This window comes from Micrasema longulum, unplaced genomic scaffold (genome assembly GCF_059751315.1).
Source record: "Micrasema longulum isolate JH-2025_06_02 unplaced genomic scaffold, ASM5975131v1 h1tg000678l, whole genome shotgun sequence".
NCBI lineage: Eukaryota > Metazoa > Arthropoda > Insecta > Trichoptera > Brachycentridae > Micrasema > Micrasema longulum.
Genome location: NW_028277874.1, coordinates 2,421,187 through 2,446,251, shown reverse-complemented (window position 1 = coordinate 2,446,251; position 25,065 = coordinate 2,421,187). Strand labels below are relative to the sequence as shown.

At 31.9% G+C, this 25,065-nt stretch overlaps 2 protein-coding genes across 4 annotated transcripts in view; both read right to left on the bottom strand.

Annotated features, from left to right (window-relative positions):
• Positions 1-25,065, bottom strand: part of js (jiangshi) — a 132,482-nt gene that overhangs the window by 56,369 nt on the left and 51,048 nt on the right. For all 3 annotated transcript variants that reach the window (XM_088229470.1, XM_088229472.1, XM_088229471.1), the window contains exon 3: positions 24,450-24,614. In XM_088229470.1, coding sequence (XP_088085596.1) covers positions 24,450-24,512 — 63 coding nt within the window. In that variant the 5' untranslated portion in view covers positions 24,513-24,614. The remainder of the gene's footprint in view (positions 1-24,449; positions 24,615-25,065) is intronic.
• Positions 11,814-13,874, bottom strand: LOC148279737 (uncharacterized). Its single transcript, XM_088229473.1, has one exon. It carries the CDS (start codon positions 13,745-13,747, stop codon positions 12,167-12,169), a length of 1,581 nt encoding a protein of 526 aa, XP_088085599.1. The 5' UTR covers positions 13,748-13,874; the 3' UTR covers positions 11,814-12,166.

Sequence of the window (25,065 nt, the reverse complement as noted above, 5' to 3'; positions counted from 1 at the left end):
GGTATCACACGTACAGAATAATTATGTATTATATACAAGTGAACCCGACAGACGTTGTCTAGCTGGTTGAACAAACGTTTTTTCGTAAATCAGGACACGTGTTATTTATTTTGGACTTTTTTAAGCTATTTGTATATTCGTAATAAGGGTAAGTTTTTCGTTTTATCTCCTCATGTGATTGACTAAGAGGCCTCGTCGTGCTAAAATCAAAATTATGCAAAAATCACTACTCTCATGCCATAATCTATAAGAAAATACGTGTTAATGAATAAAAATCAGACCACGTTTCACCCTGAGCATTCTAGAATTATAAAACTTAACTCATGCTCAACGCGAATTTAGTCATTCTTTAACCGCCAGCCGGGGTTTGACGTGATCTTGATATTTAATTAAAAACTAAAAGAAAATAAAGGACTAAGATAGACGATCTTCTTGAGGCAGTAATTTTTTTTGTCCTAGCTTTAATTTTATTAAGTTTTATTTTATTTTATCTGTATCTGTATGTAGTATGAGAAAATGTGTTTGCCATTGTTGGAATGGACTGTATGAGTCTGTCAATAAATAAATAATGATAAAAAAATGACTATGTCGTAAAAGCGTGACAAGACCGGATAAAAGGAAAAATACTCTTTATTAATATATAGGTACCTAGGTACTTGTTTTTGATTGAATTCTTAAACTAAAAAAAAATAATATTAAAATATTGAATTCCAAAACATAAAATAATTCATTTTTAAATTTAGAATTCTTTTTGCAAATGTCAAACTCTGCGCTATTTACCGACAGTGGTGCATTTTGTGTAAGAATCCGTTTTTCGAAAATGTATCAAATGTCTGTTAAAATTATTTAAGCATTACTAAAAATCCATTTCAAAAAAGTCAATATGCAGAAATTGTAAGGAAATTATTAAAATCAGTATCCATTAAAAAGTGATGTTTGTAAACGTTAAAATACAAACTTTTTTTAATATACAAAAAACAACGTTCTCCGAATTTTTGGAATATGCATTTAGTCATATAGAACATATTGAAGATATTATTATTTACAAACCTATTTCACGTAAATTAGATTATTTTGAAAAAAAAATCGCATATAAATCGGTCCAGTGAGTTCATAAAAGACAAACATACATACATTCATTTATATATATACGGGTATATAGAACCATAGAATTAAGAATAGTCCAGAAGGAGCGTAGAATCGTATTTGAATACATCGGACTGTGTCCGAAAATTCCCCCACTTTCACCGCGCGCATTCGTGATGTCACTGCGTAATGTTGCACGACGGGAAAAATATAATCAAAACACAAATGTAAGGTAAAAAAAGCAATATTTTAATTTCTCTAAAATTTTATTGTGCCCGCGGAAATATTGATCGACACAACAGAGTAGATAAGTAAAGGGTCATTTAATAAGAATAATTGAATTAATGAATTTTGAACTTAAAATATAAAACAAATTTTATTTTACATAAAACGGATATTTTGTTAAGATGTTAAATAATATTTGATATTTAAAAGATAATGTCGGTGAAATGATTACCACAGAGTTGTTTAATCCGAGGTCCAATTTTTATTAGTTCTCTCATTAGATGAGCAAAGTAGGGTAAAAAAAATTACTACCCTGGCAACACTAACGAAATTTCCATTTTGTTTTCTTTGACAATCTGACAGATGGAAAAATAATTCATTTTTTTAGTAATGTATTTGCTACTTACACATTCATTTGCTAATTACACATGAAATGTGGACAAAGACACAACACGGCATAGTTGAATTCAAATCAGGAGTTGCGTACTGAGCGACGTCTACAAAGAAATAATTGGGTCAAAACGTAAACCTAATTTTTTATGAGTAGTTTAGTCGCCTCCTGTTTGATGTGCGTATGCGGTTTCTAGACTTTTCTTAATTCTATGTATAGAACATAAGTATTTGTTTCGGGATGAAAATAAAATTTGAAGACCAGTGCAGTGTTAAATGCAATCCACTATGTATTGGATTCAGGCAAATTATGTTTTCATCTAAAGTTTCAATGCAAACAGAAGTCACTCCATCTTATATGCTAAAAAACGGCTAAAAATGTAGATTTTTTTGCTTTGAGTGATGTCAAAATCAACTCTCTAAACGGAGAATGACGTTTGTAAAAGTGACACACTAAACAAACTCCGCTTATTACGCACATAATAAAATAATATATTATTTCAACACAAATGCTTAAAACATAAATATGAAAATGCACCTTATATAACTTTGAAGCTGTTATTACTAATTATTATTTTTATTTGTGTCAAAAGAACGTTCATTTTTTGCACCACAGTTGGCCAGTAGCTCAATCACAAATAACTATCGACGTGTTAAAAAACAGGCTAAGCATTTGAGCGATCACAATGAACAATAATGAACATATTTATTGTGTATGCAGACAATTGGTAGAATTCCATATTTAATTTGGTAATGTATCCAAAATAAAACAAGTTTATTGGATTATAATTCTACTTTATTTTTTATAAAATATACAAAGTGTATATTGTGACGTGTTTCGTCTTGTTAGGACATTTTCAAACAAACTAACTTAAATATTTACAAATTTTCCTTATGTACTAAAAATAATTGCTATTTTATGTTTGTGTATTTCTATACAAGCCAAAATAAGTAGAGTAATTAAAATTCAATTAGGGTATACTGAGTATATTAGGGGAATATTTTGGTTATATTGGGGAAAAACCTTCCGTCCTAACAAGACAAAACGCGTCACAATATACCCTTTATATATTTTATAAAAAATAAAGTAGAATTATAATCCAATAAACTTGTTTTATTTTGGATACATTACCAAATTAATAATGAACATGCTTATTTTATCGCAGTCATAAGTAAACGCGTGTGTAATCTCTAAGTCAACGCTCGTGTCGGTTTGTTTTTTGTTTTCCTCGTAAATAAATACAGTTCACTGGCAAAAAATCAGCGTTTACTATAAAAATTAATACAATATATTGCATTTGCAAAATATTAAGAAGTATCCCATACAAAAAAAAATAAGTTACAATTACTATGTCGACTGCTTTTCTTGAAATTTGGCTTGACAACCGCCGGCTTAATGCAATAAATAGCATGATAAATGATAAATAAATAAAAATAGCAGTTTTGGAATATTTTCCATATTTACGCCGGTGAAATTCAAATATGTGATTGCGCAGCAGGATTATACGTCGCGAAATGTAAATATTTTGACATTTAATATAAGGTCTATTGTGATCGCGAATACGATAAACAACCATGGTGAGAAATTGTTACCACGTCGCTTATGCCATTTTCAAATCCACATTGCTGTTCTTTTAGAGCAAAATTTAACTCGGCTTCTACGTCGGTAGTCAAATAGCAGAAGGGACTATCTGTATTTTTTTTTGTGTTTTAGTTTTCAAAAGTTTTAGTAAATATTTCGGTAAATACACATATAAAAAAAAAAAAAAAAACAGCGTTATTTAGAATGGTAATTTGTTATTTAAAAATAACACTAAAATATTTTAGTTTGTGGATTGAAGTCTTGAAATTTAGTCTTATTTCAGCTCTCCTGAACATTTTTGAAAATTACAGATGGTCCCTTCTGCCATCTGACTACCGATTTAATACACACTCAAACTTTTTAATGGCAAATTGGGGAGACCCGAAATTTAGATTCAATGTATAAAATGCTATTTTCAGATAAAACGCGATGTTATTTTTAAGCCAAATTCGAATAGTCATAATGACCCCATAATCAGATAGTCGTCAAAAATATTAATATTATGTTTTAAAATATATTTTTTGTGTGTTTATAACTAATTGCAAATCTTAGGAAACCAGTAAGAAATCGGTTTCATTTTACGATTAGAAAAACGTGGACGTCTGCGGTAACAAACCGCTCTATTCTCATTACATAATTTTAATTTAAGTAGGTACTTGAATATTTTAAACGGAATTGGCAAATTGTTGTCTTTTAAAAGTATCATTTGACCGCTTTTACTCAATTATAACCGGCAAGAAATATATTGCGAAGTTTTTTTGAACTGCTGACATAGTGTTGTCCATTTCTAAAATGGTTTCCAGACTCTACTGAAATTTTATTAAAACCTTGAATGCAAAATTGCAATTGATTTATATTAAGCGGACTTCTGAAATACTAATGAAAAGAGGCATTTAAAATACATTGAAAACTTTTAAGAAACGCCTGAAACATTATTATATATCCTTAAAGGCAGTCGCGTGCACAGAGTTTTTAATTAGGGTAGGCAGTAGAAAAAAGTACGTTTTATATAGTATAAGTACCTAATCAATCTTACCAATCAGTTTCCTTCACTAGTCACATTAGTTAGAATCACTATGCTGTAGGTAGTTCATATTGAAATTGCCTCAGCTACATCAAATATCCAAATAAATGCTAAATTTACATGATATATTTCTTATTTTTAATATAATTTATTTAATATATTGCTACGAAATCCTTCTTTTGAATATATTTACATTTTCATTTATTACGGTTGCTACACTCGAAATCAAATCATTTTGGGCTCTATTTGATATTCTCGTAAATGCATAAATAAATAAAATTAATAATAAATCACTGAAATTACTTGGCTTCATTAACAGAATATCCTCTGATTTTACTAATGTCCGTACAATCAAAACTCTTTATTGCTCAACTGTTCGCCCTCTTCTAGAATATGCCTCGGTGGTCTGGTCTCCATTCTATGTCAATCGCATAAATCACATTGAATCAGTCCAACATCGCTTGCTTCGAAAAATAGCGTGGATGCTCGGACTAGAGAGAGATAATTATTCTTATGCTGAAATAGAGTCAATGTTAAATATTTCTAGTCTACAAAAACGTAGAACTAATATTGACTCCATATATATGTTCGGCATACTAAATGGTATAATCGATGTTCCATCATTACTGGGACAAGTAAAATTCAATATTCTGACTCGTAGATTGAGAAACTATGAAGTACTGTTCATCGATCAGCATAGAAAAAACTATGGCCTAAATTCTCCAATGACCCGCCTTTGTCGTATTGTTAACTCAAGACAAGATCTGGACTTTTTTGGTTTTGGTTTACAACGATTTATACGAGCACTAAATAAATAGTCCAGATCTTGTCTCGATGTCCCTTATGTTTGTCAATGCTTCTTTCTTTTTTTAAAAATGTTTTAAACGATTCTTTTATTGTAATATTTAAACCTTATAAATTGTATACATGGACAATGTCCGTTAATAAATAAATAAATAAATGCACTACTAGATAATTGCAAGTGATTTTCCAAGATACCAACATATTTAGCTAGCAAATCAATAAGTTCCAAAAAATTACCCTTTTTATATATATTTTTTTAAATGAACGCGAAACAAAAATACTCACGATTGTATAATTTTATAACAAAAACCAATTTGAGGTTATTTATTCGACATGACTGTCTTTTATTAAATAATAATCGAAAAAAACGCTAGATGTCAGTAACGTATTCGTTTGTTCTTTCTAAAACAATGTACCTACCAACGTTCAAAAAGCACTGCCTACTAGCTTACACATACATGCGTAATTACAACTAAAATAAAACCCACACATACACATATCGTTTCCGCATCGCGTTATGTTCATATGGAAGAAAAAGTCATTTGTAGTTCGTGCTTCTCCCGACCCGGGCCGATAGCGGTGCGCTGATCGGTACAATATATTACTTAATCGAATTATCTCTGGCGCGTTTTTCAAATTTTAAAAATAGTTACTAATATTTTGGATATAATTTTTTGCTATTATTTTAATGAAATTCTAGTAGGGTAGGCACTGCTTATATGCCTTTATGGAACGCACGCTATTGCTTAAAGGCTGTTTACACGTAGACAATACAATACTGTTAATTACTACTGCCCCAGGATCCGACCATTGTCCGCGAGTAAACAGCAATTTGCAGGGCAAAAATTGTCCCGATTTCTAAGGCTATCTCCGCGGAACAATGATGATTACCCCTTCCACCGCGCGCGGCCGCATTGTCTTCGTATGAACATGTACGGACAGGACCTTGTGACGATAGCGATTTGCTTGCATCAAAAAAAATATTTACGTACACTATAAAATTTCATATCAATCATGTCGGGAATCGAATTCACATTTTTGTTACATGAATGTAAGATGATAAGTCTTGCGTTTTAGGTGTCAGTATAGGAATAATATAATATCCTAGTGTAAAACACAGTTTTAAATAAATTTTTAATGTGAAACCATGTCAGGAATCGAACCCGAGACGTCTTGCAAGGTAGGCAAACGCGGTGGCCATTACACTACGAGGCCGACAGTTGTAACTATAGTCCTTAAAATATAGCTTGATTAGAATGACAGCTGTCAAACTAATTTCATAAGTGATGGGAAATTATTGATCACTGTTCAAATCGATTTTATTAGTATTTTCATGCAATCATGAAACTCTGTTTCCGAAAATTGATATAAAAAACGCAAAAACAAGCCTATTATAGTGTGTTTAACACAATTATTCACCAAAAAATAACACATTTATACTTTTTTCATGAACAACATCAAATGAACTATTTTTTTATTCGATCAATTTAAATTGATCAATTTGTCCCATCTCTAAAACGTTTTTGCAAAATGATGTAACCTTGTAAGAACGTCGTTAATAATTAGGTTTATTTTAACAAATTACAACAGGGATGGAGAATACCTTAAATAAGGGAATATGGAAGTCAAGGCATTTACAGGGCTTATGACCTGTCTTTGGCTGGTTTAAGTGGCCACTTTACACACTGTGTAACATTCACCATTTTGCCTATGTTTGAACATCCATATTTCTTCAATTCTTCCATTTGTTGATTTTACCCTGTTGTAATTTGTTAATCTTAATGACCCCGAGGGAGTGAAATCCAGTCTTTTGTCTACAAACATTTGGACAAACTCAAATATTGTAAGGTTTTTTTTAGTTTTAAAGCTGATTATTTGATTTATTTTATTTTATTTTTATTTTATTAACATAAACGGCAAATCTGCCTTTTACAAACATTTATAATATTAACATATTTGGCTTAATATATATATATATTTTTTTAAATCATGAATTTCCTTATACCCAAGATTTATTGAAAAAAAAATTAAACCAAAAATTAAACAAGATTTATATTTTAAAAATTATACAGCATATTCAGTAGAAAGTTTAAATAATAAAACATTCTACAGTAAAACAACAAGAAAATCATAAGTACTGTTTCACACAGCTAGGCAAAGTGAACAAAAAACTGTGTATATTATGAAATGCATGAATAAATAAATATAATTACCATTCAAAATCTTTAAAAAAGTTCAAAAGGTTTGTTCTATGGGAACAATACCCTACACTAAATATATCAGATACGTGGGAATAACTATTGCCGAGTTCATGAAGTCTATTTAATACGGCAGTACAATTATACACTGTCCGTGAATTGTTGCTACAAAACCGTGGCACCTGTCTAGTCATTCTTCCAGGCACCCTAAAGTTGATGAGAGATAATAGTTTAGGGCAATCCCATATTGAATTTACAATTTTATATTATTGATGTTGATTTATGTGTCAAGCATTGTATTAAAAAAGTATATAAACACGCCAGATACGAATGATTTTTCGTGTGTCATAAATAACTCCTTTGACGTTACTACAAAGTTATGTCGTCACTTTTTCTGACAAATGTCATTCTAATCAAGCTATATTTTAAGGGCTATAGTTTAGGTAAAAAAGTCAACTTACTTGTATTTTACTTTGTGATTCCGTACTTTTTATTTGTATCGCAAGTTACATAAATATTTTTTTACATTTTGTTGTTATTTCAAGTGTAAGAGCAACCGCATCATGTTGTGTCAGATAAAGATACCGATTTCGTAATCGTTAATAAAAATGCTCTATTTAATTCTTAAGTAATTTTAATTAGTTTACAATATCGGTAATATTATATTTAATAACTATTTTATAATATTTTCTTAAAAATATTTATAGTACAATAGGGAAATATCACTTTTTTTTTTACAGTGTTAAAGAAATAATGGCCTATAGTCTATACTGTCGAGTATAAAACAATTTTTTACTACTTATCATCATCATCATAGTTTTCCACAACAAATGGTGCATAGGGCACTACATTGCTACACCAATCGCAGCGTATCTTGATCATTTTTGTTACATGAAGGTAAGATGATCAATCTTACGCTTCAGGTACCAGTCCAGGGACTATGAAAATATTCTAGTGTAAAAACACCCTTTTAAGTATATATTCCATGTCAACCATATCGGGAATCGAACCCGAGACCTCTTGCGTGGTAGGCAAACGCGCTGACCACTACACCACGAGGCCGACTACTTATTAGTAGCATAAAAAATCTGTTTTTAATTTTGAATTTCCGCGAAAACGGTCATTGCATTAGCCACGCCCCTAATACGTCACGAATCATGTTAATTTTGAATTTTGTTCGCAGCCGTTTAAATTTTTTTTAGAACATCGTCACGAATCTTGACGTCACTATTATCACGGCCAAACTTGTCGCATTTTTGTAGGGACATATTTTTAAAGGTATATATGAAAACATTTCTGCACGGTTCTTATCCATATTGATTTTGAAAATACAATTAATTTTTCTAAATCCATTTTTATCGGTATTTGTAGGATGTGATATTTCCCTATTTCCTGATGAAAACACTCACTCCTTTTTTGTATACAAACAAATACATAGGGTAAGCTGTCCAGTGAATAAACAAAACACCTATTTTCTTCTAAAATAAGAAAACGGTACATTTATACTGAATCGTGTATTTTTTTTCTGATTGATAACATTATTTTGTTCGTTATTGGTCATTCTCTGTGTCTGCTATGGACAAGTTACAGCATGGTCGTGTTGTGAAAATCACATGTTGTATTTTCTTAAGAAAATATAGATTTCAGCTAAGAACAATGTGTTTTTGTCGATAACTCTGTGGCTACTCGTGATACTAAAATAATCAAATGAATTTTTATTTTTGTAGAACGTGTCTTAATTCTTTGAATTTATATTAATTTTACTCAGGTTTTGGCGATGTTTATTAAATTACCGAGTGTTCCTTTACTGGCCAACGAAAATGTCTTAATCCAATCAAAGAACGGGTGTTCTTTCACTGGTACCTCCGTAAATTTTGAAAATTTTAGTAAGTGAACTAAAGTGTATTCGAAATTAGTGACTTAAAATTAAAAGCTTAATTTCTGGTTTTTCTATTCCAGTGAATGAACTAGTATTAACTATCCACGTCCAATGGCATCAATGCAGCTGATCTAGACGAGTACCTTGCTGCGGATCCGATTTTTAATCCTTTCACTTGAAAGGCCGTCAAAGCTACTGCTTTCCTAAGAAAAAAAACCCGATGCTCCTTAATTTTTTGAAGTATCCTGAAATAGCGATTCAGACATAAATTCTATGTTGTTTTGCTTGAGGGATAAGAATACCAAGAATATTAGAAAAAACAAGACGAAGAAAAGCAAAGAAGGCGAGATTAAGAATAAAAAGAAAAAGATTGCCTAGGAAATAGAAAACACAAAAGCGAAAAATTGAAAAGAAATACAAAAAGACAAGAAATAATAGGCAAAATTATTATGATATTATCTTCTTCGCAGTCTCAATCCTGGGAATTGGTTTGCAGCAAAGTCCTGCATCTCGTCCTTCATCTCGTCCTCCATTGGTCTCTATTTTCTGCAGCCCTCTTCAGCTCGACATATGAGGCGCAGTTAAAATCTTCGCACACTTGCTCCAAATATTCCCGTCGGGGGCACCCTCTATAATTTGTCCCCTCAGCCATTCCCTCTATGATGTCATGCAGGAAACCCTTACGACGCATAATGTGGCCGATCCACCGGGCTCGCCTCTCTGAGATGGTTTTGATTAGGTGCCTACCTTCTTCGATTCTGTTGAGAACATCTTCATTAGTGATGTGGTCTCTCCAGCAAATTCCTAATATTTTTCTGTAGCACCACATCTCGAAGGCCTCTAGTCTTTTTTTATCTCTTTCGGTAAGGCACCATGTCTCACAACCGTACATCAATATGCTCCATACATATGTCTTGGCAAGTTGCTTGCGGAGTTTTAGATTGATATTATTCGACTCAAAAATCTTTGATTTATCGTTTTGTTATCAATAATAAATTTGGAATAATATTCAGGTTTCTAAATTGATTAAATAAAATAATTTAACTATTCTTGGACTGGATTTTATTGTGTTCATTAACTAAAAATAGTGTTCATTTACTGGCGATTTGGATCATTTCAGATATATTGATTAATTAATGAAAATACCGATAGAATATCTCAAAATACTGAACTATTGAGTTTTATTTTATATAACCGAGGATGACATAAACGTATCTTAGAGTATACCAGAGTCATTCCATCATACCGAAAATATTTTTTAACGTTGAAAGAATTCTCAATCGTTCATTCACTGGACGGTTTACCCTATACATAGATGAAATTTAAATTTTGCATTCACATACATCGTACATCTAAAAGAAAAGTGTCACATCAAAAACATATTTTATAAATGACACCCGGAGTAAAAAATGTGTAAAAAACCGACACACTACATATCATAAGATGAGCATCTTGTAGTTTGTGATAAAATGATTGATACCCCTAGAATAGTAGTAATAGGTAAGGGTATAAGATCCCGATTATGTAATTTTCGATCGACTTGAAATAATTTGATTCTGTATTTTTTTCTCCACAATATTTTGTCGTTTCCTTTTAGCCTCCGAAGTGTAAGACAAGTGTTTATTTGTCCTCAGATTATATATGTACTTGTTATTGTAATGTAATGTTATTATATATGTATATAATGAGGAAGTTCAGTGCATCGGAAAATTGGATATAAAAAATGTTTTCTTAGATGCGATAAAAATTAGAGCATTTAAGTGTACGGCAAAGTTTCTCGATTGTAAAAAATAATTAAAATAGTTTAAAAATAAACTACCCCGAAACATCACTGGTTCAGGTGATCAGTGTTCAGAATAGCAAATCAATTATGTGCTGGGCTTGATTTGCGGTTTCCGAGTAGTCATGTTGAGCGTGTTTTGAAGTGTATGGGGTTCACTTTGTAAATGTCAGAAAAACTCACCGTCTTAAACTCGTGACGTCGCGGGTGGTGTAATTTCAAAATAGTTAAATAAATAGAACCGGGTTGTGGTCCCGTGGCTAGTGTCGCGGACTCACGGATCAGAGGTCCGAGGTTCAAACCCCACTCTGCTACGATTTGATTCCCATTTTCTAATAGTGAGTTATTCAAAGTTTGTTGAAAATGGCACCCAAAATTTAAATATTTGGGTAAACCGTTAGAAGGCAAATAATTTATATTTAAAAAAAAAATACTTTTTTTACCATTTTTTAAAAATTCATAGAGATTATAATACGATACCATAGAATTAAAAATTCTATGATCGATAAATACAAATATATTTTTTTATTTGGCTTTGAGTTTGTGTAGACAAAGTTTAGTTAATAGTAATGTATTGATGTAGACATTTTTAAATGCACGCTGCATTTATACAGAAAATTTCTTCATGGAGTTAATTATTGGGGATAGTTGCTGAATGTACATCTTGAGTGGTTTATGCTATGTAAATGTACCGCATGAATGTATATGTTTGTGTATGGTTTATATGCGCGTTCATGTGTGTGTGCATCGATGGCTCGGGGTGTGCATTCGATATTTTCATTTATTATCAATGATAACCTCCATGGAAAACGCAAATGTTAACAATTATTATTTTTTCACTTAAGTTTTTTATTTATTTACTTTTTTGTCACATTTAATGTTAAAATCTTTTGCATAATTTATGAAAACTTAATTGGTCTTTTTATGTTAGAAAATTGTTGTTTTTAATACTTTTTATGTTTGACTGTATGTTTTCTGAATAAAATAAAATTAAAAAAAAACACCGAACTTCCTTCTTGATTTATACTAAGAAATGTAGTGCTCTATGCATCAGGCGCATACTAGTACAAGAGCAACAAAACTCTTGTCAAAAAGTGTTTATTTTGTTCAAGATTTTTTTCAAAACACGTTTTTTGAATGTCTCACTCTTGTAATCAATCTTGCAAAATAATGCTTAAATTATGACAACCATTCGCAGTTACGTTGAATAATAGTCACATATCTCTGGATACTGTTTAAATCTAGTCTGCCAGTTCAGGTAGTCTTGCTTGTTTAAAGGAGATTCATTACAGATAGAAATACTGCTCCCAACAATGCAAGTAATGCTTCTACCGTCCAAGAAGAGGACTGATTCGTAGTTAACCTCATTGGCTTCTGCTGCTTCCAACATGGTGTTTAAACAAGCGCACTTCCACGGATTACCACGGAGATAAACCTTCTTAGCATAATTCGATTGCACGTCGAAGAACCTCAACGGCAGCTGCGTCAGGTTATTGCAAGAGATGTAAAGATGAAGCAGTTTGTCTGGATAGAACAAATCTTCAGGAATAGTGCTCAGATAATTGCGATCCAAATCTAGCAATACCAACTCCTTAAGGTCTGAAATTATCTGGATCGAGAATGATCCCAAGTTGTTGTTCGATAGATTCAAAACTTTCAAATTTACGTTCTTCTGAAATGTATTAGTACTAATGGATTTAAATAAATTTCCAGATAGCGTAATTGTATCTAGAAGTATATTTTTGGCGAACATCCCATTTGGAAGAGTGAGTAAACGATTATTGGATAGATCAATCAAAATCACTTTTACAAGTGTATCAAATATTTTTGGTGGTAGCCTTTCTATCTTGTTTGAGCTCAATTTCAAAACAACCAAATTCTTGTTTTCAACGAACAGCTGAGCGTGTATTATGGATATGCTGTTTTCCGAAAGGTCCAGGAGTCTCAGATTTTTGTTCATAGAAAATAATGCCGCGTTATTCAGCGAAGTAATAGAATTGTGATGCAGATCAATCTGTTTCAAGTTTACGTTGCGAGCGAAGAACTGCGCTGGGATCTCAGGAATATTGATATTTGAAGAAAAATCAACAGAAGTTAATAATGGACACTGGCTTATTAATTTTGACGGTAATGCTTTGATGTTGCACTTTGATAAATCGAGGGAACTAAGTTGAGTAGTTTTGGTTAAGCTTTGATCATCGAAAATAACCAGAGGTATTCCAGACGCTATTAGCGTCTTAAGATTCGGTCTGATATTCAAAGCCGATAGTGTCATTTCTTGGTTTCCTGACACGTCCAAAATGCGAAGTTTTTTCGTGTTGTCTATGGCAAACGCGAATATTTCGTCGATTGAGAGTAAGTTTTTAGATATATCTAAATCTCTCAACTCAACGAGACCTTTGAAAGCATCAGGTTCTAGAATTGAAATGGAGTTCGCGGAAACGTTGAGACTGCGCAAATTTGTGAGATGTTTGAAGGTATTGTTTGGAAGATCCCTGAAGATGTTCATGGAAATGTCGAAATGCTGTATGGGCTTGGCGTTAGTAAGGACAACACTATCCAAGAACGCAACGTTGGAGTTCCGCATCCTGATGGTATGTACTTCGTTCCACGATGCTACTTCTCCGAGGGCGTCCTTATTGAACAGAGCACTGAACTGAAGACTCAATGGGGAACAATCTAAAACGCCACTTCTGGCTTTCTCGAACTCGCAGTAAACGTCAGCTTCGATTAAACCAACAAACAGCAAGACGGGGAGACACAATTTTAAGAACGCCATTTTACAAACATCGAACTTAGATTTAAAATTTTCACCAGTTGCAGTAATACATTTGAATAGATGAGTTTATTGTCACGTTCTCACAAGCCACGTCCGACGCTTTACAGATAGAGACGGAACTAAACTGGCCGAGATCAGCTAGGTACCATTGGGAACCAGTGAAGTAGAAATCCGGACCGAAAATCATATCGTCTTATTGAAGGTGACCATTCTTCTACGAATATATTAATTTTATACTGCAAATAAACTAAAAATATCAATATATAAATGAATATAACGAAAACTGTCTATCAGAGCATTGGGTGCAGTTGATTATATTTACAAGTTTTTTTTTTTTTAAACATTTTTTGGTTCGTGTACCTGCACACAAATCTGGATTTTCTCCCAAGACGGGAGTAGGTATATATTTTTATTTATATCCCTACAGAGATGAGGTAGAATTTTTTCAAATTCAAGGTTCAGGATTATGGATATTCGAGCGTTTACAGGGCTTATGACCTGTCATTGGCTGGGTTAAGTGGCCACTGTATGTAGGTACTACAACATTCCCCATTACGATTATTTTTAGCGAATATCCACACCAGCTTGAATATCCATAATCCTGAACCTTGCATTTGAAAAAATTCTACCTCATCTCTGTAGGGATATAAATAAAAATATATACCTACTCCCGTCTTGGGAGAAAATCCAGATTTGTGTGCATGTACACGAACCAAAAAATGTTATAAAAAATCTGGTATAAATATAAGTAAAAATAAATTGCAGAGTCATCTGCAGGCGTTTACTAGTACTTAATTTAACTCGGCTGATGAGTCTTAACTACATAAAATAAAGTAATCTGCTAATTTAAATACTTAACTTCAATATCAATGCATAAATGGCGCTTCTAACTCGCTTGTGGATGGGTTCTTGATTCGTAGCATATATACAAAAACCAAAAATGTTACCTGGTGTGGATATTCGCTAAAAATAAGCGTAATGGGGAATGTTGTAGTACCTACATAAAGTGGCAACTTAACCCAGCCAATGACAGGTCATAAGCCCTGTAAACGCTCGAATATCCATAATCCTGAACCTTAAATTTGAAAAAATTCTACCTCATCTCTGTAGGGATATAAATAAAAATATATTTACAAGTGTTCAAATATCCCAGATTCAAGTGATACGTGCCGTAATTTACCAAAGTTATTTTAGCAATAGTCATTAACGAAAGAGTTGACAATATTTGACGAGTGGATCACTAGTAAACAACTAATGAAACAGGGCTGAACAATAAAATAATAATAAATACTCATTTTGATACACAATTTTAATTGTAAGAATATATCGTGGGTATACTGGCAAAAAACATTAACTCGAAAATATGCGGATTTTACTTAATGATGCAGTTTAGTATAGTTTTTAATGCTCTACAGACTAGCAAAATACACTAATCATATTAAATTTCATATATCTTTAGTTTTAAAAATGATTTTAAGGTTAAGTCTTATACCTGGTATTTTATTTAGGCTAAAAGCTTTAAAAACTTAATATTTACTAAATATAAAATTAAGAAACGGAGAAATGAAAAACATGTTCTTTAATGAGCACTTAACATCTTACTAGGGTCAAAGCACCAATGAATGACCGTTTAAGGTTCAGCTTGTAGTGAAATCAAACCATTTTTTTTTATTTATATCACTCCGGAAGGCAGACGAAGCAGAAGCAGACCAAAATTAAGATGACTGGGTAATGTGAAAAGTGACATTAGAGCGAATTGGCCTGACGAACTGAAGAGCCGCAGGGTGCAGGGACGAATGGAGACAAATTCTGAAGGAGGCCAGGGCCCACAATGGGCTGTAGCGCCACTGATGATGATGATGAAGTAGATGATCAAACGAGCCAACAAGTCCTACGTTGCCCTCTAAGCAAAGAGGTATACGTTGAGCCACCAGAAGCGGTTTGAATCTATCATTATCTGAGAGAGCTCTTCCGAATTCTATCACAACACGGAATATCTCTTCGTTCTAGTAACGAGAAAACCCTTTGAAACATGGAACTGGCAGAGGAAGGATGAAAGCAGAGTGAACGCGGTTGAAATGCGGCTTCTTAGACGAATGTGTGGGAAATCAATGTATGACAGAGACACGAATGATAAAATCAGTGCGAGAATGTAAATCTGAATTAGGTATAATTTATAAGAATAGGAAAGGGTCTCTGAGATGGTTTGGGAACGAATGATGATTAAATAATAATATTACATATATATATATGACCAAGGAAGACGTGGCATGATCAGATAAACTGAAATCGGAAGAAGCTAGGAATTAATGCCAGGATAGACGTGTGTGACGGTCCATCCTCTTTGCCTACTCCTACGGGTAAATGGCGTGATGGTTCTAGTAGTTGTAGTCTAGTAACGAGAGAACCCTTTTAATACCCTTTCATCGCTCTAATTTTCTTGCCTCCCCTTTATAGCAGTAGCTGCTCGATTGTGGAATAATCTATCCACTAATGTTAGAGACGCCCCTTCTTTATTTACATTTAAACCAAGATTGAAATGTCAACATCTAAATATTTAAATTGTTCCGTTATCCTTATTCTTTCTTTCCCATACCCTCTCCACTCTTTATAGTATAGTGTAAGCTTTTTATTTTGTTAATCTTTGTTTTTAATTTTGTATAAAATCGTAAGATTCAAAATGTCCATGTACTTGTAATTTTCTCAAACTGATTGGTTTGGGCATATAGGAAGAAATTGCCCTAAGACAACCCCTTATCTTTATAAATATATAATTTCTCTGTACGTGTGATGTCACCGTACTCCTCCTAAACGGCTTAACCGATTTACGTGCGGTTTCTGAGAAATATAGATCTTTGCACTGTGCGTGTTCGTAGATATTAAAACCTTTAATCAAATGTGTAAAAAAAAAATAGGAGCATAAATGTTTTATTCATCGATCTACCACGGTTGCATTCGAGGAGAATGCATTTGCAAAAAAATGGAAAGATGTTGTTATTTTGTGTCTAAAAAAGTTTGTTTTTGAATGTTTACAAACAGAATTGGTTTTTTGTTGATCTTAATCAGATTCTTTCCTTAAATTCCTTATGACTTCTACCCATTTATTTATTTTTATTGGATTTTTGGTAACACTAAAATAATATTAAATTCAATACATTTTTAAAAATCGTATTCCTTCATAAGTACAACCCTTTGTTGGTGAGACAACCGGAGTTTGACGTTTGCAAAAAGAATGCCATATTTGCAAAAATATGTATTTTATGTTTTGGAATTCAATCATAAACAAGTACTTACAGTAGGGACAATTTTTTATAGGTCACATTTGACACTTTGTCAAAATTCAACAACATAACCTTGGAAGGGCGGTAATAAAATATTATTTATTTTTTCGAATTTAGAACTGCACAATTGCTTAACTTTTTTCAATTACGGTTATATATCTATTGTAATAATGACAAAAGAAGGTAATTTTATGATTTACTTTCACTAATAAACCATTCTAAACATAATAAACTTTTTCTGTTCTAAACGTCGTTTCAATGTTGCATCAGTGAACCCGTTTTCTTTTTAAACACTAAGGATGTTACCCAGAAAAAACGAATGTTGATAATTTTGTTGGGTACATCATCATTCCCTTTCCGCCCCTAATGGTGCATAGGACACTGTGTTGGTACACTGATATTAGCGTATTTTGATCATTTTTGTTACATGAAGGTAAGATGATCAGTCTCACGCTTCAGGTACCAGTCCAGCGATAATGAAATATTCTAGTGTGAAAACCCCATTTGAATAAACATTTCATATCAACCATGTCGGGAATCGAACCAGAGACCTCTCGCATGGTAGGCAAACGCGCTGACCATTACACCACGAGGCTGACGGACACAGATACAGACATGTTAAATTGTGAAGGTGGCTAAAAAAAAAACGACAATCATCAACATCATTTTAAAGTTTAGTGGGGAGAGTCGGTGTCTTCCAGGGTATCCGCTGGCACAGCGCGGGTTGATACTGTGCAACTCGGTTATAAGCTTTGACTGTTATACTCCAAGTAAACTATAAACACTTATTAATTTTAGAGTCCCAGTAACGCAGACCAGAAACCAATCTCTTTTTAAAATTTCTAAATGTAAAACTAAATCTTTTCAAAATTCATTTGTAAATAGAACCTGCCATATGTGTAATCAAAAATTAAACTGTATTGATATTAATAACATATCTTTAACTTCCTTTAAAAGTGAAATTTCCAAAAATAATTCAAGTTATGATGTTGCGCCTTGAATCCGCAGCCTATATTATGCAGGTGAAGTGCAGTTCTGTATGTAGGCACATAATAAATGAACACTGTATGGTCAACTATAGTTGTATTATTTATTGTAATGTGCAACTGTGTGACCAATATTCATTTACATTTCTAGTAATATTATAAGCTTTATATGATTAGTTATTTTATGTTATGTATAATTTTTATGTGACAACATTTACAATAACAATGTTATGTGGAAGCATCTAATTGGAATTTATGATATGTATTTATGGTATATTTGATTCTTATAAATGTCTGTTGGCTTTCCAATGAAATAAAATAAAATAAATAAAATAAAAAAAAAAAAATAAAAAAATAAGTGTGACACCACTACAATTTAACGTAGTTATGCAAAAAGCAGCCAGCCATATAACAGTGAAATTGAGATAATAGCACTTTTGTGAAAAGAGTCAATAATCAAATCTACAGGATAGTTGGAATGTTTTTTACTTTGGCAAATGATAAATAATGCATGTATTCCTTTTTTTTATAATAAAAAAGAAATTAATCCGTTTTAATGATTTTAATGACAGCCAGATCTAATATTGAATTAAACCTCGTACAAACTCTGAATGTATGAGGAAACATTCATTTTTATGACATTTTGACAACATGAAATTTTTAGAAGGTGCTTATTACAGTTTTACAGTTATTTGTACGAAAGCGGACTGGCTGTTTTAAGCAGAACATAGAATTGACCTCTCTGAATTTGATATCACTAATATCTTATTTTTATCAAAAGTTTAGACTGACTGCCTTCTGCATAACTACATTCAATTAATGATACGAATTATAAACGCATAAACGTAAATAATTTTTTATCATTAAATATGGTTTCAAAATTGATAGAAAACGCAGACACCCTATCAAATTCGATTTGTCCTGTAATAAAAGAATCGCCGATTCTCATGTCAATAAAAACATTTTGTTAATGAAACATATATTAATTCAATACGAACACTTAACTTGATAAGCTATAGTCTATTCACCGAGAAGCAAGAATTTCATTTTTTTAATTTTATTTTTTTATTTATTTTTTTATTTTATTATTTTTTCACGCCCATAAGGCTTTTACGTACATGAAAGTTTTACAAAATGTAAGTATATAAACAACATTAAATTTAAAAAATACAATATAAAGCAACAAAAGATAGAACAGTGTTAAGAAGTAAAGTTGGTATAAAAAAAGAAGATGAGTATATAAACAACATAAATTTTAAAAAAATACAATATACTGTAATAAAATATAGAACTGTGTTTAAAAGTTAAGTTGGTTTTAAAAAAATTAAAGCAATATATATATATTTCTATTTTTTTAATAAGCTAAAGAAATACAATTAAAGGTTTAAAGCAGCTAGGTACCTAATGTTATAAAATACAATATGAACAGAATATTAAGTTCTATTTGATAAGGAACATATACATTGATATTTAAAATTTACAAGACTCACGCAAAAGACATCGATGTTGTTAGCATATTGGTTCGCGAGTACATTTAATTAAAAAATATATATTTTAAGTTCCACAATGGGGAAAAATCACGAAAATGTCATTATTATAATGTATATTACTCAATATTGAACATTTAGCTTTGAGAAAAATCACATTTGATGATTGCGATGTTACCAGAAAACAAAAATCAGTATTTCATATATTTATAAAAAAGAACGCGTAGGTACTTTTTTTACATGAAAAAGCAACGTTTTTTGACGAGAATTTCAAAATACATAGTCATTTCAGTTTTGTCACTTTAAGCTGTGTGTATTCACTGTTTTACAATGCACAGAAGTTATTATGCAGGATCTTTTTTGTTGCATGTGTTTTTTTTATTGAATGATGCTTAAAAATGAAATAAATACTATTGTCTAATAATACAAAAACCGCCCTTGAACCTGTAGCAATTACACAGAAATCTTTAATCCGAGTCATTTAAAAAAAACATTTCGTTATCCAAGTGACTTGCTCTTCAAAGAATTCAGAGTACTGAATATTATTCAACAGTATATATTGAGAACGGTAGTGGTTACACACATAAAGAGAGACATTTACCCAAGCGTCAACCACAACCATAATACAAGATACTCTAATAGGGGTCTGATACTAAGTGAAGGGGTCAACACTGTTCTGGCATCGAGACAACACTATTACGTAGTCAAAAAGGTCCATAACCTTTTGCCAGAATCGTGGAAAGACGGGAGTGTTGTCAAGTTACGGAAGGTGTTGACCTCGCTCTTTCATGACATTGGTCGTAGGGAGTCAGAAAAGTTGACGCATGCCACGGATTGGAGAATCTTACTGGATGTCAAAAATAAAATATAAAAAATAAGGAATCATTTTAAAAATATGTATTTATAGATGACAAACATGAAGTTTCGCATAAATAAATTGTCAATGTTTTTATGAATGTATGTATGTGTATGCGTACGGGTGTGTGTATGTACATGTGTATATATGTGAATATATATATATATATATATATACGTGTGTATATATGTGTATGTCTGTATGTATATGAATCAAAATGTGTATCCGAATAAGTTTATATTTTGTTTGTCTGTGCTCTATATAAATTTGTTAACTTTTATAATATATCAAAATGTAATTGCCTAGCTTGGAACGGGGTATGTACCCTTGTTAGCTGGGCAAAGTGAACGTGGAATTGTATTTTGATAAAGAGTGTGAATAAATAAATAAATAAATAAATAAATAAATAATTTGAAATCGGAACATATCTATGAATCTTAAATATGAAAATATAAAAAATAAAACAAACAAAATATTGTGCAAAAGAAAAAAATATGCGGTCGCTGAGAGTTTTGTCGAAAGGGTATTTGAGCATTGTTTTTCTGTCACTCCCGCACAACTGCACGTCGGACTGATGCCTAACTAAAATCGTCAAAATGAATTATTTTAATTTACTTTATATTTTTTTGTTGTAAATTATTATGGCTTAACACGGGCACAGCCTAAAAAGCCATAAGATGTTGGTGAATATGTATACCTATACAGATGTAATTTGAAATGAATAAATAAATGATTAATTAATTGTATTTTCAAAATCAATATAAATATTGAGGAGAAATATTTACATAAACAATTTAAAAAAAGAAATTATTAAAAATGTGTCGCTAGAAAAACGCGACATGTTTGGCCTTGATAATTGTGACGTCAATATTTGTGAAATTTAAACAGTCACAGAGTTCAAAATTTACATGAATCGTGACGTATTAGGGGCGTGGCCGAAGCAACGACAGTTTTCGCGGGAATTCGAAATTTTAAATATAAAAATATTTTTTTATTTTATTTTTATTTTAATTTTCTTTTATTCAGGAAACATACAGAACATTTACAAAGTTTAATATTTTACACAATTAGACTTAATTCTAATGGACCAGTGAAGTTTCCATATTATAAAGAAATTATATGTAAGGTTAATTATAAAAGTATAAAAAAGAGAAGGAAAAAGAAAAACATAAATGAAAGTTGTTTAAAAATTAAAATTTAAGTGAAAAAAATATATTTTAAGGTTTGTAGTTTGTAGTGAGTATTTACAAATGGAAATAATATTAAAGATGAAGAAAATTTGTAAGAGTAATTAAAAATTAAGAATTGAAATAAAAAATGAAAAACATGCTCAGATGTAAAAATAAAATAAAATAGTAATAACATTTTTTTAAAAAAGGAAAAACATAAATATACACATATTTATTTTAAGGGATTCAAAGAAACGATGAGAATAATCTTTAAGTGAAATATAAAACAAAAGTGGTAGTAATTCTTTTTTCTCTACTCTGCAGTATTTTATACGGCGCCCATTAATTTTAAATGATTAAAAACCCGATATTTTCCTAATGTAGCCGAAATATACGTTTTTATTGAATTTACTACAAATATTATTTTTGTTATGTACCTATGTCGTAACATTTGACCCGCGAATTTTGATAACGCAATCTAATTTAGTAATAAAATTACTAGAGGAGATGTACCTTATATGGCATACGATTGAAACATTTTTGTACACGCAAGATACCAGACACATCACAAGCGCCAAAGACAGCGATTACATCTTTGTGTGTTACAGATTTGATATTTGCGTAAGATTCACTATATTATTTTTCAATATTTTTTCTTCACAAAATTTTCAATCTGTTTCTGATCGACAAAATAGTCCGTTTTTGTTTTCATAATGTTTTGAAGTTAAATTTAAGTAGTTTTTATTATTTGGATATATTTGTTTGTTTTGATCTTGTTCCAAATATGGGATATCTTGACTACCTTTAGGTGTAAAGAAAAATGTCTCATATTAGAAACATTGTTTCTAATATGGAATTCTAGAAGAACTAATTATATTGTTATTTTTCAGGTTGTATTAAGGTTCCAGATTTCTTATAAAACAGAACTGGAAGGCTTGCAAAATAAAAGGGACAGTGAAAAAATGTACGGAGTAAAAAAGGAAAAGTGGACCCAGTGCATTGTCTGCCATCTTGCTACCATATTGAGTGTTCGGTGGTCGATAATATCGATTTTATATGTTATTGTTGTATGCAACATTAAAAATTCTCGTATCCCATATTAGGCGCACTTTTTAGAAAACAGATTTTTCTGTCGCTTTTTAAAAATATTTCGATGACATTTCGAGTTCCATAATTATGTTCCAAAATATTAAAACAATTTGATTATAAAAATATAATAATAATGGCTGTTTAACGTGTACCTATATCAATAACTGCATGAAATAACTGAAAGGCTTAAGAATGGGAGCAAAACTGGGTGATTTAAATGTCAATTGTCTTTTGTATGCTGACGATGCTGTACTTCTTGCTAACAACAAAGAGGAACTGCAATTTTTGGTAACAAAGGTCTACGATGTATGCAAGAGAAGCGATTTGCTGATGAATGTCGATAAATCGAATGTGATGGTTTTTGAAAGAAATGAAAGTATGACTAAATGTGAAATCACTGTGAATGGAGTTATACTAAAAAAAGTAGAGAAATTTGTGTATCTTTGAAGTATGTTCACTAGGGATGGAATGACTGAGAAAGGTATTAAAAGGAGGGTGAGTGCCGGGAACAGAGTAAACGGTGCACTTAAATCGACCTTGGCAAATAAATGTTTGTCACAAGAGGCAAAATTGGCAGTTCGCAACGGAGTCCTGGTCCCGTCCCTGATGTATGGGAGCGAAGTAATCGGCGGCCTCCGTGGTGTAGTGGTCAAGACGCTTGACTCACGCACGGAAGGTTATGGGTTCGATTCCCGGTGAGAACACAAAAAAAAAAAGTGATTTTTCTCAAGCCTGGGTGCTCTGTGATGTAATTCACCACTGTAATTAGGCCTCCTGGCCTGTTGTGATGCAAAAAAAAACTGTAAAAAAAAAATGTATGAATGGACTTGGAAAAACAGGGATGAAAGTAGGCTGAATGCTGTCGAAATGCGATCTCTCAGGCGAATGTGTGGTAAAACTATGTACGATAGATGCACAAATGTTGAGATCCGTACATTATGTAAGGCTGAGACAAGCATTATCGACAAAATCAAGAAATGAGCTCTGCGCTGGTTTGGACATGTAGAACAGAACGAATGGACAGCGAAAGAACGGCTAAGAATATTTACAATGCGAATGTTGATGAGTGCAGAAATATAGGAAGACCGAGAAAGACATGGCATGACCAAATCCAACAAATACTTAAAGATGGACATGTCAAAAGTCGGAATAATCGGCGCGCGTGCATGAGAAGATGCATTAATGTACAGGAAGCGAGATCTGTATGCAAAGATAGAGTGTTGTGGCGTTCTATCCTCTTTGCCTACCCTTACGAGGAAACGGCTTGCTGGTTTGTAATAATAATAAAATATGCATAAGATCTATGGTTCAGTTCCAAGAGTGTCGAAAATGAAATAATAATATTATTAATATTATTTGAATTTTAAATTTAGTAGGTATACATGGGTTATCATTGTGGTGATCACGTATGAGTTACTGATTTATGTTAAGCGATTTGCGCCATGATAGTCCCTTTGCGTCTCTTCCCATATCAAGACATGTTGCCCACGCCGCGTACGAGTCACCAATGTGTGAGGGTAAAAACAAATCACATAGTCCCGTTGTATCACGTTACATGTCAATAATGTGTGAGTATATGTTATAGCTTGAAAGCCCGAACGACAATCTGATAATATTTTTGCAATAACCCATCTGTCTGGTGGTTTCTTTAATAACCATTCGAGAGCTTCTCGCATTGCGAGTAGTACTACCTTATATTTACTGTCTGCATTACGCGATGGGTCAGCCCGTAATGTAATGTCAAATAAGTACAGATGTAAATAGGGCTAATGATATTAAAAAAGTATTTTCACATCAAGAGATATTGTTATTTAAACAAAATAATGGCGCTCACCTGTATGGATAAAGATACAGCTATGAAAGCAGTTAGTACTGCCACGTGCAATATCGACCCCATGTCGACTACTATAACAGCCCTTTCTTTAGTCTTTATCGCTGAAGTAAAATGATTTCACTGTTTTATGAAGTCCAAAATAGCAGCGGTAAATGACCATTACATCTGGAAAAAAGAAACGTTATTTCAATAAAAGAAAATCACACAAAGGTGCAAAAATAAACAAGTACGTAACCACACTTTCGATAAAAAATATATTTATATTTATTTATTATCGCTTGGCTATCTCCGTTTTGGCTCTTTGGGAACAATCCGAGCTTTTTATTTTTTTATTTATGCATTTTATCATATTATATACATTTTTTGTACACTTTGCCCAGCTAACAAGGTTACATACCCCGTTCAAAGCTAAGCAATAACATTTTAATACACAATAATAATTTAGAAGTTAATAGAAAGAACAGACAAAATATAAACTAGTAAGTTTACTAGTAAGTAAACACATATTGATACATACATATATACACATATACATACATATATATATACAAATACATACATATATACACACATATACATACATACATGAACAAATATATATATATATATATATATA

Coding starts and splice junctions, on each gene's coding strand:
- LOC148279737 (XM_088229473.1), bottom strand. CDS start 13,747: ATGGCGTTCTTAAAATTGTGTCTCCCCGTCTTGCTGTTTGTTGGTTTA.